This window comes from Mauremys mutica, chromosome 8, assembly GCF_020497125.1.
Source record: "Mauremys mutica isolate MM-2020 ecotype Southern chromosome 8, ASM2049712v1, whole genome shotgun sequence".
Classification (NCBI taxonomy): domain Eukaryota; kingdom Metazoa; phylum Chordata; order Testudines; family Geoemydidae; genus Mauremys; species Mauremys mutica.
Genome location: NC_059079.1, coordinates 45464184 through 45479922, shown reverse-complemented (window position 1 = coordinate 45479922; position 15739 = coordinate 45464184). Strand labels below are relative to the sequence as shown.

At 49.5% G+C, this 15739-nt stretch overlaps 1 protein-coding gene across 2 annotated transcripts in view; it reads right to left on the bottom strand.

Annotated features, from left to right (window-relative positions):
- Nucleotides 1-15739, bottom strand: part of F13B (coagulation factor XIII B chain) — a 56134-nt gene that overhangs the window by 1937 nt on the left and 38458 nt on the right. For both annotated transcript variants that reach the window (XM_045028976.1, XM_045028977.1), the window contains exons 8-11: nt 5663-5845; nt 4128-4334; nt 3550-3732; nt 2948-3158 (exon numbers count right to left, since the gene is read on the bottom strand). In XM_045028976.1, coding sequence (XP_044884911.1) covers nt 2948-3158; nt 3550-3732; nt 4128-4334; nt 5663-5845 — 784 coding nt within the window. The remainder of the gene's footprint in view (nt 1-2947; nt 3159-3549; nt 3733-4127; nt 4335-5662; nt 5846-15739) is intronic.

The window sequence follows — 15739 nt, the reverse complement described above, 5'->3', positions numbered from 1 at the left end:
AACAGCTGTGAGGACTTCCTGAACAGCTTAGTCCGCTCCATGTAAAAGGCCAGAGCCTGTCTCACATCCAACATGTGGAGGCGGCACTCCTCACTTGAAGCATGGGGATTGAGACAGAGCACCAGCAGAAAGATGTCCTGACCCATGTGGTAGGTGGAGACCACCTTGGAGAGGAACGAAGGATGTGTTCGGAGCTGGACCTTATCCTTATGGAACACCGCATACGGGGGCTTGGAGGTCAGGGACCTGAGCTCCAAGACCCATCTAGCTGACGTGATCATCACCAGGAAGACCACCTTCCATGAGAGGTATGACCAGGAGCACGAGCAAGCGGCTCAAATGGGGGACCTGTCAACTGGGCCAGCACCAAGTTTAGGTCCCACTGAAGGACTGGGGGCCTAATGCATGGGAAGAGATGATCCAATCCCTTAAGTAATCAATAGGTCATAGAATGGGAGAATACCGTGTGCCCCTGCACCGATGGAAGACCGATATAGCCACCAAGTGCACCTTGACAGATGAGGATGCTGGAAGGAGGTGGGAAGGTGCTGTTTGTGGAGGAGACAGACACAAGGCTGCACGGTGTTTGAAATTTTTGCCACCCCTTCATGGAGTGGGAGGACCACCCTGCCCGGTGCCAAGGCCGAGAGAATGTTGAAGAGGGAGTCCAAGGGTTCCTCCACCTCTGCATACTCACCAGGACCAGGGGTCCCACCACTTGGTTGCCCTCCGGGCACAGAACCAGAGATGAACGCCCCACCAACTCCTTTCTAGGAGGCTGAGAGAGGGAGGCCAAGGATCTTGCTGAGGCTCCAGCCACTGAGCGAGCCACCACTGGGGGCTGCACTGGGGCCCACACGACCGATTGGTACCATGGTGCCAGCCAAGGAGCTCTGTACCAATGCACCTGCTGTGGCACCAGTGGAGCAGGCTGTTCAGCCTGACTAGCCTGTCCCATCAACTGATGAGTACAAAGGGAGACCGGGCTGGCATACGACCTGTTGCTGTCCCGGGACCGGGAGGAGTGGTGGCATTGGGAATGGTGTCGATCACAAAACCATGATCCCAGCATGGAGGAGCAGGAGTACTGCCGGTAGCAGCTGCTCCGCAATCGGCTCCAACGGGAGGATCTGTGAGGGTGAGGTGTCGGTGATCGATGCCCGGGACTATGAGACCTGTGCCATGGCAGGATCCTGGAGCGAGACAAAGAACGGGAATGGTGTCGATGCCCGTAGCGCAATGGGCTACAGTAGCCTCTCAGAGACAAGGATCTCCAGTGCTATCTGTCCTGGTCTCAACGGGGCATGCTCCCCTCATGAGGTCTATGGTCCCTCAAGGTGGAGCAGTGCCTGGAACCCCTGCCAGTCAGAACTTAGCCAGACAACCTGGTCTGGGTTGACGGGGAACGGTGTGGACTGTGCACAGGGTGGTCGCTGAGCAGCACACGGTGTCGGGAACATTCCCTAGACCGCGAACGGTACCAACCAGGCGGTGACTGCGGAGATCCAAGCAGTGCCTTGCCTCTGGACCAAGAAGCTAATGGTGACGGTGACCCTGGTACCAGCAGAGACATAACATCCCGGGCTGCCTGAAGGGCTTCTGGTGTGGAGGGCACCCGGGGGATCTCAGCACCGAGTGGGCCGGACTGCTCCACTTGACCCGAGTCAGAGACCTGGAGGCCAACAGAGATCGAGAACTGCCCAACATGGGTCTAGTCTCTCCCCCGGTCTTGCTTCGGTGTCTTGGCGGAGAAGACCTCTTCTTAGCCTTTTTGGCATGCTCTGTGGATGGGGAGCTGTGCCAACTGGTGGAAGGTACCGAAGGGTCAACCATGAACTGACACCACGGTACTCAGTGCCAACTCGGAGCGGCGCACCAGAGTTGGGGTCAATGTCGACTCCATCAGAATGGCTCAGAGCCAAATGTCCCTTTCCTTCTTGGTCCAAGGCTTAAAGGATTTGCAAATCTTGCAGCAATCGCTGAGATGAGTTTCCCTCAGACAGCATAAACAGTCCATGTGCAGATCATTCACTGGCATTGGCCACCTGCAAGTGTCAAACAACTTAAAGCCCAGGGCACGGGGCATGCCCCAACCTGGGTGCACTAAACTAAACTAACACTAATCTAAATTACTTTAACTACAGGTACTACTAACTATGAATGAACAAGAGTTGAAGAGGAAAGCTGCAGCCAAGCTGGAGCAGAGCAGTTCCGATGCACCTTCACTGGTGGCAAGAAGGAACTGAGGGTGAGGGGAGCACGCAGCACCTCTTATACTGCGCTATAGAGGAACCACTCCAGGGGTTGCTAGTGGTGCTTCCCTAAGGGTACTGCTAGGGGGAAAACTTCTGGCACCAGTGCACGTGGTGAGCACGCTCACCAATTGTGGAATGCACACAAGCAATCACTCAAAAAAGAACTTCTCCTTTGTTTTCTCCCTCTGGGTTCCAATGGCGACTGTGATCTTATAATTTCACCACAACTTTCAAGCCAAGCAAGTTACACCCATCTAGAGGTTGCAACTCCTAGTATATGCACTCCCACCATATAATACTTTTGATTCAGCCATCAGAAAACTACAGTTAACATCTTTCTGGTTCCTAGACCTTTGGTTCCTAGACCTTCTAACCACCAGACCAAACAGTTTCAACTCACTTCACACAGGAAGACATTTAATTCTTTTCAGAGATTCTATAGCAACTACTTCTATTGCTCCCTCTCCAACCCCCCAAAAAGGACCACCCACAAAACTACATGGCTCATAGAAGCCATATGTGAAATGCACATAAATATATTAGCAACCTGCAAATATATCAAAGTCATAGTTTGGTTGAGAATCGATGTTAGTGCTGGTTAATCATCTTGGAAATGGTAGCCCATAAATGGAAATTAAAATGTTATACATATGCATGTACAAATTTCAAATTAAATACTGCCTTAGCCTTACCTTCCTCTCTCAACACATCTTGGATATGTCAGCTGTCCTCTGCTACACTGTACTCTAAAATCAAACACTGAGGTTGATGGTGCTCCATAATGATTCTCTTTACATTGAAATTCAATGTAGTCCCCATGGAAAAAATAAGATTTGTCATCAAAACTCCATCTCAGTATTAAGTTATTTTTGTCCATTACCTCCTTCGATAAAGTGCATGGTTCTTAACACAAAAAAGATACATAGTTAATCTCCTTTATAAAACTTAATATACAGGTTAATATTAATATATGAGACTGTATAGCTATAGCTAGCATATTAAAATTAGACACAAACACCTTCCTCCCTTCTACTGCATTAGACAAACATCAGATGATAGTACTTTTGGATGTTGCATACATACTCCAATTCTTATAGGCTTAGGAAAAGAGGATAAACAACTGCAGGTTTGCCCAGATCTACCAAAGCCCAGAGGCTTCAGATCTGCCAAAACTGCTCAGATTGAGAACTTAATTTGAATACTGGAAATTAATATTAAAAACCTGAAACAAAAGTTGAATCAACTTTTATTGAGCTTGTCATTTTTTTTTTTAACAAAAGCATATCTTACATACCTATGCAATCTGGTGGGGTAGTCCATTGTCCGTTGGAACAATAGACTGTATTGGACCCTTGCAAAAAATGATGATCAAAACAAGTATATTCAACCGAAGAATCATTCTCATATTCTGTCAGTCGTGGGCCAATAACATCTCCATTCTTAATAACAGGGGGGGAGCCACATTTTTCTTTGGGATCTACGTAAAATAAATAGTGTCAAAAACTTTAACAAAGACATACAGTGTGTCTAAAAGCAGAATCTGGCATCCATTTAAGTTTGTCTGCAAGAACTTCTTACCTTGTATGCACTTAAATTGTGGAGCTGGGATTCTCAGCAAATCTTTGGGCTACAAGTGTTTAGAAAGACAAGTCTCTGCAGGCACCCTCTCCCTCCTCCCCCCAAGGAAAATGTTTTATTCTGCTGTGTTCATGTTATTTTAAAATACATATTTGCTATGGAAAGGACAATTTGACCCTAAACTTCTATTGCTATTAATAGCAGAGTCTATGCCTTTACTGTTCAAGCAAAGCAATCTCAATGTGTCTGAACTGGGTGAGTTATAATAGGATTGCAAAATAGCTATTGTTTTACCTTTCATAATGCATGTTGGATATCTGAGTTTTCCACGGGTACACTGTACTGTTAGCTGAGACTGCCTGCTGGAGGATGACAAATAGTATCCCTGTTTACATACAAAATCTATCGTGTCACCATGCAGGAAAAACAATTCTCCTTCCAGTCTCCATTTCATCTCTATGTTGTTATTGCTCACATCATCCACATTAAGAGTGCATGGTTCTAGAAGACAAACATCTATGTTTATACAAATATTTCATAACAATTCCCAAATTTAAAAGTTCTTAGCCAAAAAAAGCTTATAACTCAATGATCCTGCAAACTGATTTGAACTTTACATGATATGCTACAACTTCTTTAGATCTTTACTCACCATAAATCACAATTACAATAGGTAAAATTAAAGGTAAGTTGCAGAATGTAAACTGCCCCATCACAGGGGACAAACTCCTTCTGACACAAGGAAATCTGACACAAGGAAATCAAGCTAATCAGTACTAGTGGTGCATGTGGTACCTCAGGTCGTGTTTACTGATGGTAAATAACTCACTTCTGCTGATGACAGAAATATGAACGTTAATCCTACTTAGTTTCCATAACTGGAAAAATCTTTTTAAGAGGAAAAAAAGAGTCATCTACTGGAACTGACAGCAGTACTACAGATGCTAGATTTTGTCAACCATTCCAGGACAAGGGGACTCAACACATGGCAAATTTAATTTTTTTACTTAGATGTCTGACTGAGGAATTGATTTGAGAGGGTAGTATTTTTTAATTGTTTGGAGTGTTTGCTTTTTCTTGGTATTCTTTTGAGTTAAATTGTTGTTACTTTAGGTCTGTTTTATTTTGGTTGTTTTTAAATGAATAGATATGCACATTTTATTACATTAAATAAGTAAATATAATTGTATTGGTCTTCTACTTGCATAGGTGCTGGAACTAGGGATGCGGGGGGTGTTGCAGCACTCCCTGACTTGAAGTGGTTTCCATTATATACAGGGTATACAGTTTGGTTCAATGATTCTCAGCACCCTCACTATACAGATTGTTCTAGCACCCTGTCTGTTTGTGCTTTACTATAAGAGTTTTCTAATAATGACATTTTAAAGAAAAACTGGTTACTACTAAGGATCTGCTCTACCATTACTACCGTCTCTGTATGTATACTAATTTTTTCCTGCAAATTTAGTTCTCATGAAAGGTATTGAGAAACAACACAGGAGAATAAAGTCTCTGATTATCCAGAGAAAAGCTATAGCCTGGGAAATGACCATGCAAACTGCCCCACCACTATGCCTCAAAACTGACCACAAGGCTAAAATTCAAGAGGCGAGAGAAGGATTCGTTCTTTCAGTCATCAAGTACTTGTCTCAGCAAGTCTACAAAGAAAGATATCATAGTGGTAGCAGTTTGTGTGATGCAGGCATTATCCACCTGGAATTTAACTGAGATCACAGCATTTCCCACAGAGCTATATGGGTTGTTTTTTCCCATGGTCTTATCAATCATGAACAACATAATACAACATCTAATTTTTCTACAAGACTTACCTAAACAAGTTGGCTGAGCTGTCCACTTTCCTTGTACACAATGAACAGTTTCAGGACCCTCCAATATGTGGTACCGATGGCATCTGTATTTTACTGAGGAACCTGCTGTGTAGTTTGTCAATAATGGTCCAAAACTAGCACCATTTTTAACTGCAGGTGGAGAGGGGCAGGTTTCCCGCGTTTCTAAGAGAAGAACCGTAGCTATAATCTGTATCTGTACACAACAATTCTCTCAAATGATAGTACCAGAATCATGTAACTAGATTTCTGAGAAGGAAATTAAAACTACAGAATAAACGTACATTGGGATAACAAACAAAATTGCAACTTCTTCCAACAATTTAGCGGCTATTTCTTTCTTTCTTTTTTAAAAAAGGGTTACAAAAAGGAACAGAAGCACCAACACATGTAAATGCCTCACTGAGTCACCATGCAGTCTCATTGCCATACTTATCCTCCCTGTACCATTCCCCCATCCAAATCCCCTTTGTTTATGACTCACTTCTTGGGTCATGCTGAATTTAGATTGTATGCTGGTCTGGGATGGGAGTGTCTTTACTTGTTTTCTGAGGTGCTTAACACATTTCTCGCTGCTTGAAAAAATAAAGAGATGAAAAGATATTAACTCTATCATGAAACGATTAAAGTTCATGATTCTAAGAAATGGTAGGAGGGAAAACAGCAGAATAAAGACAAAAAGGCTTTAGCAAACAGAGAATTGGTAGATAAGATGCTGTGGGAAGCAAGTCTAAGCAAAAACAGATCAGGAGAGTTGGCAGTTTTTTTAAGAAAGACATTATTAAGGGCACAAAAGCATAGGAAAGGTAGGAAGTATGGTAAGAGACCACCCTGACTTAACCAAGATATTGTCAATGACCTAAAATTCAAGAGTGATATAAGAAGTGGAAACTAGGTCAAACAATGAAAAACAGTTACTCACTTTCTCGTAACTGTTGCTCATATCCATTCCAGTTAGCTGTGCGAGCGCCGTGTGCACAGTTGTCAAAAAGTTTTTCCCCCTAATAGCACCCATCATGTCAGCTGTGGAGCCCCCTGGAGTGGTGCATTGATGGCGCTCAATATATGACCCTGCCAACCGGGCACCTCCTCCTTCTTGCCAGTTACTGCGACAGAGGGAAGGACGGGTGGGTCTGGAATGGATATAAGCAACACATTTTGAAGAACAACAGTTACAAGAAGGTGAGTAACCATTTCTTCTTCTTTGAGTGCTTGCTCATATCAATTCCAGTTAGGTGACTCCCAAGCCCTACCTAGGTGGTGGGGTCAGAGCTATGGTACGACAGACTGGACCACTGCTCTGCTGAAGGTTGCATCATCACTAGCATACTGGGTGATGGCGTAGTGAGTGACGAAAGTGCGTGCTGAGGACAACGTCATTGCCCTGAAGATCTCTTGAATCAGCACCTGGGCCAGAAACGCCGTCAATGAGGCCTGTGCTCTTGTGGAGTGAGCCATGAGAGCCGGGGCTGGAATGTTGGCTAATTCATAGCAGGTGGGGACGCAGGAGCTAATCCACGGTGAGATCCTCTGTGACAAGACCAGGAGACCTTTCATATGGTCTGCCACCACCACAAATAGCTGGTTCAACTTTCAGAACAGCCTCATGCATTTGATATAAAAGGTGAGGACCTGTCAAACGTCCAGAGAGTGGAGCCTCTGCTCCTGGCTGCTCGCATAAGGTTTGGGATAAACACACAGGCAGGAAAATGTCCTGGTTGGAGTGAAACTGGGACATGATCTTTGGAAGGAAAGCCGAGTGAGGCCTGAGCTCCAAGACCCGCCTGGCCGATGTGATAGCAACCAGGAAGGCCACCTTCCACGAGAGGTGAGACCAGGAACACATGGCTAACGGTTCAAATGGGGGACCCGTAAGATAAGCCAGCACCAGAGTCAGGTCCCATTGTGAGATCAGGGGCTTAGAATACAGGTAAAGCCCATCCAAACCCTTAAGGAACCATCCAGTAATAACATGGGAGAACACAGTGTGTCCTTGCATTGGGGGATGGAAGGCCGATATGGCCGCCAGGTGCATTCTGACTGACGAGGGTGCCAGGCCCTGGGCCCTCAGGCAGAGGAGGTAATCAAGGATAAGCTGGAGCGGGGCCACCATTGAGGACACACCTTGATCCGTTGCCCACCTAGAAAACCGAGACCACTTCGCCCTGCAGAAGTGGCGAGTGGAGGGCCGTCTACTTTCGAGAAGGACGCTCTGAACCTGTGCTGAGCATGCCCTTTCCTCGCCATCTAGCCATTTAGCAGCCACACCATGGGGTGAAGAGCTGCCAGGTTGGGGTGGAGGAAGCTGCCCTGGTCCTGAGAGAGCAGATCCGGGAGGAGCAGCAAAGGCCACGGCAGAGCCACCGCCAGGCCTGTGAGGGTCCTGTAACAATGCTGCCTGGGCCACACCAGGGCAATGAGGAGGACCCTGGCTTTGTCCGTCTTTATTTTCTCCAGGACCCTGCTGATCAGCGGGAATGGGGGAAAGGCGCAGAGAAGCTGGCCTGACCAGGACAGGATAAAGGCACGGGAGATAGCGCCCTTCCCTAGGCTCCCCCTGAAGCAGAACCAAGGGCATCGTCGGTTCTGGTGGGTCGCAAACAGGTCCACCTGGGGAGTTCCCCACCTTTGGAAGAGCTGGTGGGCCACTTCTGGGTGTAGAGACCAGTCATGCTAAGAGGAAAAGTCTCTGCTCAAGCGATCCGCCCTCACGTTCTGGGCGCCCAGCAGATGAAAGGCTTTTAGGTGGATGTCGTGGGCTATACAGAAGTCCCACAGATTGAGGGCTTCATGGCAGAGGGCAGAGGATTGGGCCTCACCTTTTCTGTTGATATAGAACATCGAGGCTTTGTTGTCTGTGAGAACCCTGACTACTTTGCCCTTCAGGCGCGAGCAGAAGGCCATACATACCAGCCGCACTGCCCTGAGTTCCTTGATGTTTATGTGAAGGGTCAGGTCTTGCGGAGACCACAGACGTTGGGTCTGAAAATTCCCCACATGGGCCCCCCAGCCCAGGTCTGATGCATCGGACACCAGCTCCAATGACTGGGCCCTGTCTCTGAACGGGACCCCTTGGAGCATTTTGCTTGGTGAGGATCACCACCGTAGGGAGGTGATCACTGAGTTTGGCACGGTGAGCACCTTGTCCATTCTATCCGTGGCCTGGGAGAACTGTGAGGCCAGCCAGAGTTGGAGGGGCCTCATCCTAAGTCTGGCATGGCGTGCATGCTGACATGTGACCTAGCAGCTGCAGGCAAGCCCTGGCTGTCGTCACCGGGAACCTTGCGATAGAGTTGATGAGCCTTGTCAGGGTTTCGAAACTGTCTGGGGGGAAGAGAGGCCCTGGACAACATTGCATCCAGGAGTGCCCCTATAAACTCTATGCGTTGGACTTGGTGTTGTTTACCAACAGGCCCAGGGTGGTGCACGTGGTCAGGAGGAGTGCCAAGTGATCCCTCTCCTGTGATCAGGAGGTGCCCTTGATCACCCAGTCGTCCAGATAGGGAAATATATGGATTCCCTGGTGCCTGAGTTAGGCCGCTACCACCAACATGCACTTTGTAAAGACCCTGGGGGCAGTGGACAGGCTAAATGGGAGGATTGTGAATTGGTAGTGATTCTGTCCCACCACAAAATGGAGGGAGCACCTGTGCCCCACAAATGTCGATGTGGAAGTACGCATCCTGTAGATTGAGAGCAGCATATCAGTCCCCGGGATCCAGGGAGGGGATGATGGAGGCCAGGGAAACCATGCAGAACTTCAGTTTCACCATATACTGGTTCAGACCTCGCAGGTCCATGATAGGCCTGCGCCCCCCTTGGGCCTTCAGGATAAGGAAATACCGGGAGTAATACCCCTTGCCCAAGAACTCCTTGGGCACCGCCTCTATCACTCCTAGTTCCAGGAGCCTCCCGACCTCTTGTTTGAGCAAAGCCTTGTGCGATGGGTCCCCCAAGAGGGGTGGAGGGTGGTTGGGCAGGTAGGAGGTAAAGTGAAGGGTGTAACCTCAGGAGATGGTGTTGAGGACCCAACGGTCTGAGGTGAGCTGCGACCATTCTGGGAGGAAAACACACAATCGATTGGAAAAAGGGTGCTTTACTGGGGGTGAATCCCTACTGAGAACTGGAGGCGTACTCCCGAGCATCCAGGGCCGGCTCCAAACCCCAGCGTACCAAGTGCGTGCTTGGGTCGGCAGCAGGTGGCTCCGGTGGACCTCCCGCAGGCGTGCCTGCGGAGGGTCCACTGGTCCCGTGGCTCCGGTGGAGCATCCGCAGGCGTGCCAGAGCGCCCCCCGCAGCGTGCCGCCCTGCTTGGGGCAGTGCAATTCCTAGAGCCGCCCCTGCGAGCATCCCGTCAAAAATGCCTTTTACCCGCCTGCTTAGAGGACCCAGGCTGGGGGACAGGCCGATACTGCCTTTGTGCTTCTTCTGGGCGGCCTCATATTTCAGGAGGGCAGCCTGGGCGGGAGCCCGCTGCGGCTTGAACTTGGGTTTTGCCGGAGCAGGGACATAGAGGCCCAAGGTCTGGAGGCTCGAGCGGGAGTCTTTCATGCCATGCAGCCTTGTGTCTGTCTCCTCCACAAACAGCACCTTCCCATCAAAAGGGAGATCCTACACTGACAACTGTGCTTTGCTGAATAGCCCAGAAACCAGGAGCCATGATGCCCGTCTCATGGACACCACCGAGGCCATGGACCAAGCGGCTGTGTCCGCTGCATCCAAAGTGGCCTGCAGGGATGCCTTTGCGGCCGCTGCCCCTTCCTCCGTGAGAGCCTTAAACTCTTTTCTATCGCACTCCAAGAGGGAGTCCTTGAACTTGGGGAGGGATCCCCAGAGATTAAGCTCGTAGTGACCAGAAGAGCCTGATGGTTTGCTACTCTTAGCTGGAAGCTTGACAACAAATAAACTTTTCTCTCGAAAGCATCCAGTCTCCGAGAGTCTTTGTTCTTAGGGGTTGGGGCTGGCTGCCCCTGCTGCTCCCTGTGGTTGACCAACTTGACCACCAAAGAGCTGGGCACCTGGTGGGTATACAAACACTCGTGCCCCTTAGTGGGTACAAAGTACTTGCTCTCCACATGCTTAGAGATGGGAGCCAACGAGGCTGGTGTTTGCCACAGGGCATTTGAAATTCTTGCCACCCCTTCATGGAGCGGAAAGGCCACCCTTCCCGGTGCCGAGGGGAATAGCACATTTAACAGAAAGTCTGAGGTCTCCTCCATCTCCTCTGCCTGGAGGTGAAGGCTCGCTGCCACCCTTTTTAAGAGTTCTTGGTGGGCCTGGTAGTCCTCTTCCGGGACGGAGTTGGGCAGGGCCGCAATCAGCTCCTCCGGATGGGGCGAGGAGGCCAGTGCGGTACTTTGGGTGTCGGCTGGCACCGGAGGATCCACCACCTGGGTTGGACTCTGGGCACAGCCCTGAGGATATAGGTTCCACCAACTCCTTTCTTGGCGGTCTAGGGATGGAGGCCAACAGTGCTTCCGACACCTTGGCCACTGAGCGAGTCCCCACTGGGTTGGCCACAACACTCGGTGCCACTGCTATTGCTGAAGCACCAGCGGGGCCGGCTGATTGGGCTAGCTAGCCTGGCCTGTAGATGGGCAACTGTAAGCGGAGGCCAAGCCGGCGTACAACCCACTGCTGCCTCTGGACGGGAGTGGGGCAGTGCCACGATCTACATTGACCACGGGACCGCGAATTCAAGGCAGAGGAATGGCACCAACGATAGTAGCTGCTCCGTGAACGGTCTCGACGGGTGGACCCGTGACGGCTAAACACCGGCGATCGACGCCCAGAGCTATGGTGCCTAGGCAGAGACTTGGAGCAGGAGGCTGAGTGGAAACGGCATCAATGGTTGTGCCGCGACCGACTGTGGTACCTCCTTCGAGACGAGGACCGTTGGTGATGTCCACCACGGTCCCATCTGTATTCACTCCATAAAGACGAGTGGTGCCAGGAGTCCCAATCAGATGGCACCCATCCAGACAGCCTAGCCAGCGTCAAGGGTGATCCACATGGACTGAGCCCTGAACGGTCACTGGGCAGTGAGTGGTGTTGGGAACGTTCCCTTGACCGAGATCGGGCCGGCAGTGACTGCAGCAGTCCCAGAGGTGGCTTGCCTCTGGAGCATGGGGCCAACATCGGCAGACCTCCGGGCACCAGCATGAACATTCAGATCTTGTTCCTTTCGCTGATATGGGTTTCTCCCAAGCAGCACAGACAGTCTGTGTGTGTGTCACTCCTCGGCACAAAATGCCTACAAGAGCCGCATGACTTAAATCCCGGAGCACGGGGTATGCCCCGACCCGGGCTTACTAACTAACTAAACTTCACTGAAAACTAAACTGACTACAGGTACTAATGAATTAACAACAGTTCTGGGGACAAGCTGCAGCAAAGCTGGAGCAGAGCAGTTTTGATGCACCATCACTGGCAGCAAGAAGGAACTGAGGGTGGGGGGAGCACGCAGCTCCCCTTATACTGTGCCAGGCAGGCACCACTCTAGCGGTTGCAGGGGGTGCTCCCCGCCTAAGAGTACTGCTAGGGGAAAAGGTTCTGGCACCGGTGCACGTGGTGAGCACACACACCTACTGTGGAATACACATGAGCAATCACTTGAAGAAGAACTGAGGAGTCACCGGGTCGGCAAGGTCATATATTGAGTGCCATCAAGGTGCCACTCCAGGGGGCTCCACAGCCAACCCAATGGGTGCTACTAGGGAAAAATCTTTCCAACAACTGTGCATGCGACACACACACACACCTAACTGGAATCAATCTGAGCAAGCAGTCGAAGAAGAAGGATAGATATTAAACTGACAAGCATGTAGGGACAAAATTAAAAAGGTCACAGTACAAAATAATATTAAAATAACAAGTGATATAAAGGGTAAAAAAAAATTAAACAAATACATGAGAACAAAGAGAAAGAACAAGGATAGGGTAGGCCCATTTCTCAGTGAGGAGGGAAAGACAAAAACCAGTTACCTAGGTGTAACTGTTGTTCTTCGAGATATGTTACAGACATGTTTTCAACTTAGGGGCGTGCACCCCCAGCACACTGGAGCCAAAGAACTTTTTCTAGCAGCACTCAGAGAGGTGGAGCTCATGCCTGGCAACCCTAGCTCCTCCCCATGCCATAAGGGCAGCACCAGCCTGACCCCTTCAGTTCATTTGCACTGAACGTCGGAGGGACAGACCCTGATGCAGAGGGGATGGAGGGTGGATTGTGGAAAACATCTGCATCACATCTCAAAGAACTGTTACAGGCAGGGGCGGCTATAGGATTTCCGCTGCCCCACCAAAGCCGCGGGACCAGCAGACTCTCCGCAGGCACGTCTGCGGGAGGTCCACCGGAGCCGTGGGACCAGCGGACCCTCCGCAGGCATGCCTGCGGGAGGTCCACCGGAGCCGCCTGCTGCCCTCCCGCGGGACGCCGCCCCAAGCGCGCGCTTGGCGCGCTGGGGTCTGGAGCCGGCCCTGGTTACAGGTAGATAACCATTTTTTCTTCTTCAAGTAGATGCAGCTGAGTATTCTATTTAGGTGACTGAGAAGCAGTACTCATAGGAGGTGGGGCTTGGACTCTGTTTAAACAAATAATGCAGGATTGTCTTCCCACAGTTTGTGTCAGGCACTGCATCCGAATGGTCAGGACTAGAGGTTGGAGCGGAAGCTGAACATAGAGTTGGGACTGGGTCAGGAAAGCACTAGAACAGAGATCTGGGGACAGGCCAAGGTCAGAATGGTGATCAGAGTCCATAAACAAACCAAAATCTGTACCATATCTGGAGTCCAGATATAGGCCAAAGGTCAAAGCAAGGTGCTCAAAGTCAGCAGACAGAGGCAAGGCTGGAGCAGATCAGTAACAGGGCTGGAGCAAGATCAAGGACAAGAGTGGAACAGGGCTCAAGTAAGACTGGGGCAGGAATAGAAACTGTATCAGGAACAGGCTGGGAGTCCCATTCCCTGGAAGCCAGCACCCACCTGCTGCATCCTGGGGACTCCCCTCTGAGCACCCCTCATTGCCTGGGAATCAGCACCCATCTGCTGCATCCTGAGGGCTCTCCTCCGAGCACTCCCCAGCCTCTGGGAGCCAGCACCCACCTGCTGTATCCTAGAGGCTTCCCTGGAAGTACCCATCGTTCCCTGGGAACCAGCACTCATGCATTGCATCCTAGGGGCTCCCCTGGGAGCACTGCCCTCCCTAACTGCTGAGAGTTTGGAACCGCAGCTCAGCAATATGGGGGCACTGTTACTCCATCTGCTCCCTGTGGCTTCCCTACATGCCATCCCATTGTCAATTTGGAGGCCCTCAGGCTGAACAATTCCTTCTAGGATCCAGCGCTGTTTGGATCAGGGTACAGAGGAAGGACTTTTTTTTTTAATAAGGTCAGGCTTGACAAAGCCCTGGCAGGGATGATTTAGTTGGGGATTGCTCCTGCTTTGAGCAAGGGGCTGGACCAGATGATCTCCTGAGGTCCCTTCCAGCCCTGGGATTCTATGATTCTATGATGCTGCAAGAGGGTTCCTGGCTGGGCAGTGCTGTTGAACAGACTGATCTGCAACTCTGGTGTGGTTGGGGAAATACTTGAGCCTGGGGGTCATCTAAGCCAGGCTCTACTCTGGGATAGGCTGCTGCTGCACCCCTGAAGGCCGAGTGACTGCAGGCTCTGTGGGAACAGTAAGTTTAATGCAGCTGAGTTGTTGCGCATGCCCGAATGGCCACTCACCACAGATCTATTGGAGGGGCAGCTGAGCAAGCAGCTCTGGTTTGGCTGCAGGTTTGCCTCACTGTTTGCATCTGATCTGGAAACAGCAGTAGTGGCCTAATGGTTTGTAAAAGTATGTCCAATACAGGAACGTCACTTACAAATGCTGTCAACATTGCCTGGGTGCTTATGGAATGACCTTGCACCTTTGGAGAAGGTGTAGCCTGGGCTACATTGCATCCTGCCACCATACAGGAAGTTATCCACCTCGATATCATTCGTGAAGAGACCACTTGACGCTTCGTTTGGTCTATATATGTGACAAACAGTCGAGGGGAGGAGTGGAAAGGTTTGGTCCTATCTAATAAAAAGCTACGCATCGCTGACATCCAATATGTGAAGATATTGTTCCTCTGGGGTTGAATGCAGCTTAGGGTAAAGACATACTTGGTTCAAGTGAAACTGGGAAACACTTTGGATAAAAACTCAGGATATGGCCTTTGCCTTTAGAAAATTGCATGCAAAAGGCTTCATCTATGAAAGCCTGCAACTCACCCACTCTCCCTGCAGACATTATTGTCACAAGTCAGTTTTCTGAAACAGATGGGAGAAAGAAATAGTCTGAGTCTCAAACAGAGGCCCTGGAAGAGCTGCTAAAACTATTAAGGTTTCACAAAGGAATTGGCTCTTTAAGTGGCAGGTGGAGATGAGGGACTCCTTTCAAGAACCTTACTGCCATGAGGTTTGAAAACATCAGCTTCCCATGGATGGGCAGATGAAACTCTAAAACTGCTGTCAGGTGGACTGTCAATGAACCAAGTGCTAGACAAGAAGACTGAAGGTGTAACAGGTACTCCTAGATGTCCTGAATACAAGCCAGCTTTGGATAAAGTCCCCGGGCTAAATACGCATATTGAGAACTGCTTCCACTTAGCCGAATAGGTCATTCTGGTGGAGAGCTTCCTACTATTGCCAGACTGCCTCCAAACATCATTTCTTCTCCTCAACTAACCACACAGCATCCACCATGATGTTGGGACAGGACATCAAGGTCAGATCTAGCTAGAAGTCTAAATAATAAGATGGGTGAACTAGAGTGCCTTGTGATAAAGGAGGATATTGATATAATAGGCATCACGGAAACCTGGTGGACTGAGAGCAATCAATGGGACACAATCATTCCGGGGTACAAAATATATCAGAAGGACAGAACAGGTCGTGCAGGGGGAGGAGTGGCACTATATGTGAAAGAAAGTATAGAATCAAATGAAGTAAAAATCTTAAGCGAATCCACATGTTCCATAGAATCTCTATGGATAGAAATTTCATGCTCTAATAAAAATATAACATTAGG